Raw genomic sequence first — 3,137 nt, forward strand, 5'->3', positions numbered from 1 at the left:
CCAGCAGCTGGTACTACAGGCATACGCCACCACAGCCGGCTCATTTTTTATTTTATTTTTTGTGGAGACGTGGTTTTGCCATGTTGCCCAGGCTGGTCTTGAACCCCTGGGCTCAAGCGATCCTCCCGCTTCAGCCTCCCTAAGTGCTTGGATTGCAGGCATGAGCCACTGTCCCGGCCTCTCTTTGCTTGGCCTGTTCCCTTCTCTTAACTCTTGGGCCCTCCTCGTCTGCATGGTAACTCCGTCTGGGTCTACCGTTTTCTTGCTCTCCCTCCTTCCTTGGGCCTGCTTCAGTTCCCTTTGGCCTTCCCCTTTACCCAGCTCTTGGGAGGTCTCTGTTTTTCTCCATCCCCACTTCCTGCCTCCCGGTGGCCCCCTGTGAGCTCATGTGTACATCTCAGCCTCATCTCAAGGAGGTGACACCTTGTCTCCCTGTCCCTGTCTGGCTGTCTCTCTGTGCTTTCCTGGCCAGGGGCGTGCCTGCTTGTCCTGTTGGGGGAAGGCTACTCTGCATCTCAGCCACCTTCCTCAGGCTCACTCCACCCACATCCCCAGTCTCCCACACCCCATCCCTTCAGGCCTCAGCCTTGTCCCTTTGATGTCTTCCTTTCCTTCAGCCCCTCTGCCCTGTCCCTGCACACCTCCACTGCCTCCTACCAGATGTGGGGAGACAAAACAAGCAACACCTTAAGAGAGTTTTATTTCTGAAAATAAATTAATTTTTGTAAATAAAATGTTTAAAAATAAAAATGAAACTAAAGTTACCTGTATATATAGTTGTTGAAAATGGGGAGATAGCTTTAGGGAGAAAAGGACCATTGGGGTGCAGCCTGGTCACCTAGACATGCCCAAGAAGCACAGCAGTATAAATAGAAGGCTGACAGCCCCCGGTCAGTGGTGCCCTCTGCCAGCCCAGAACAGGAAGTGGATGTGTCCTAACAGGAAACAGATGTGATGCAGTCCTTAGTTCTTCAAGAATTGGGCTTCCATGGATCAGGAAGTGAAGCCACTGAGGACGAGAAGTGGAAGAGTAGCCCCAGACAGACAGGCCAACAAGGGGAGCCAATGAGCTTCAGCAGGAAGAAGGAAGCCTGTCTGCTTAGAAAGGCAGGATCTTCATACAGGGAATGAGGTAGAGACAGGAAGGCAGCCCCGGCCATCCAAAATTACAAAAAGGAGAAGGTCTTGGGGAGAGCCTAGGAAGGGGACCAACTGTCCTCTCCCTATAGAGTGACAGGTGAAGCCTCTTTGGAGAGGTGCATCTTTCCAACCAGGAAGTGGACACCCAGTACCACTAGATGGGTAACCCATGGAATGGTATTCATGGAGACTGACCCAGACCTGGAAGGCAGGCCAGAGGACCTGGGCCAGAAGGCCCTGAAATAAGGAATTGAGGCCTGGCTCCCAGGAAATATTTCCAGACATGGCACCCAAGCCCCATCTGCTAGACAAGGTTTATCTCTTTCTAGCCTACAAGCAAGGCAGAAAAGAGGCCACTGTGAAAGAGGAAGTGCTGCAGCCTCTAACAGGAAGTCCTACCCCTCTATGCTGGGTACTTGGCCTTGAGCAAAGCCAAGTCCCTCACAGCTCGGTCTGTCCAGTGGCCATATTCCCGGGTCACCACGTAGCCTCGACATTTCCTCTCGAAGGCCGAGGCCCCAAAGGCGACAAGCCCTAGAGTATCCTCTTCTGGGAGCATTGGCAGCCCCAGGGCTGTCATGATGGTGGCCATGTTGCCCAGCAGGCCTTGGGCCCTGAGTCTTGCAGTCCCGAGCTGAGCCAGCAGGATGGGACTGCCAGGGTTCAGGTCGCTCTGGTCGTCCCTCACGAGCTGGAGGTGCTGGGTCAAGGCCAGGAAGGCCCCCTGGGCAAGGCTCAGCCTTTCCCCATCATCTAGGGTGCGCCAGGTCTTGAAGAAGGCAGTAGCAGGAGGCAGGCTGCTGAGCTGGAGCTCAGGGGCTGAGAAGCCAGGGTCACTAAAGGGGCTACCCTGGTACTGGAGCTGCAGGAGGGACAGAGAGAGACAGGAGTGAGGGGACCAGAGCGGTTCCTGGGACTCTGAATTCACGCCTGCCCACTGAGACTGGCTTCTTCCCAGGAGTCATCATTTACTGTGTCTCAGGGAGCTGCGGGGATGTCCTGACACAGGGCAAAGGCCCTAGGAGGCTCAGGTGTGTCATCCTCTGCATGCTAGCTGTGCAACGTGGAGTCACAAGCTTCAGAAATTCCCACCTGGCAGTGTTAATATGAAGATTATAGGAAATAATATATATAAAGCCCTTAGCAGGCCGGGCACAGTGGCTCACAGCTGTAATCCCAGCACTTTGGGAGGCCGAGGTGGGCAGATCACTTCAGCTGAGGAGTTCGAGACCAGCCTGGTTAACATGCCAAAACCCTGTCTTTACTAAAAATACAAAAATTAGCCAGCTGTGGCGGTGCATGCCTGCTGGGCCAGCTACTCGGGAGGCTGAGGTACGAGAATCGCTTGAACCCAGGAGGCAGAGGTTGCAGTGAGCTGAGATTGTACCACTGCACTCCAGCCTGGACGACAGAGTGAAACTCTAAAAGAAAAAAAAGCACTTAGCACAGAGTCTATACAATACAGTATCTGATATACAATAAGGGTATGATAAGCCATCATTAATTAATAATATATTCATATTAATATCAATCAATGAACACTATGATTACATTATTTACTGTAATATTTTCTTTTCTTTTAATATTTATTTATTTATTTATTTATTTTGACACCGAGTTTTACTCTTGTTGCCCAGGCTGGAATGCAATGGCGCGATCTTGGCTTACTACAACCTCTGCCTCCCAAGTTCAAGCGAGTCTCCCGCCTCAGCCCCCCAAGTAGCTGTGATTACAGGCACATGCCACACCACACCTGGCTAATTTTGTATTTTTAGTAGAGACCGGGTTTTACTATGTTGGTCAGGCTGGTCTCGAACTCCTGACCTCAGGTGACACACCTGTTTCAGCCTCCCAAAGTGCTGGGATTACAGGCACGAGCCACCATGCCCTGCCTACTGTAATATTTTAAACCAAGTATATTATCGACAATGTAGTTACAGCCTGGTAATCTTTTTTATTTATGGCATTTAGTTATGTTTGTTTATTTTATTTTATTT

At 50.9% G+C, this 3,137-nt stretch overlaps 1 protein-coding gene across 1 annotated transcript in view; it reads right to left on the bottom strand.

Annotated features, from left to right (window-relative positions):
- Window positions 1-1,543: 1,543 nt before the first annotated feature.
- Window positions 1,544-3,137, bottom strand: part of CTF1 (cardiotrophin 1) — a 6,780-nt gene continuing 5,186 nt past the window's right edge. The window contains exon 3 of the mRNA XM_011933657.1: window positions 1,544-2,002. Within this exon, the coding sequence (XP_011789047.1) occupies window positions 1,544-2,002 (459 nt within the window). The remainder of the gene's footprint in view (window positions 2,003-3,137) is intronic.

The sequence above is a fragment of the Colobus angolensis genome, unplaced genomic scaffold (assembly GCF_000951035.1).
Source record: "Colobus angolensis palliatus isolate OR3802 unplaced genomic scaffold, Cang.pa_1.0 Scaffold128, whole genome shotgun sequence".
Taxonomy (NCBI): Eukaryota; Metazoa; Chordata; class Mammalia; order Primates; family Cercopithecidae; genus Colobus; species Colobus angolensis.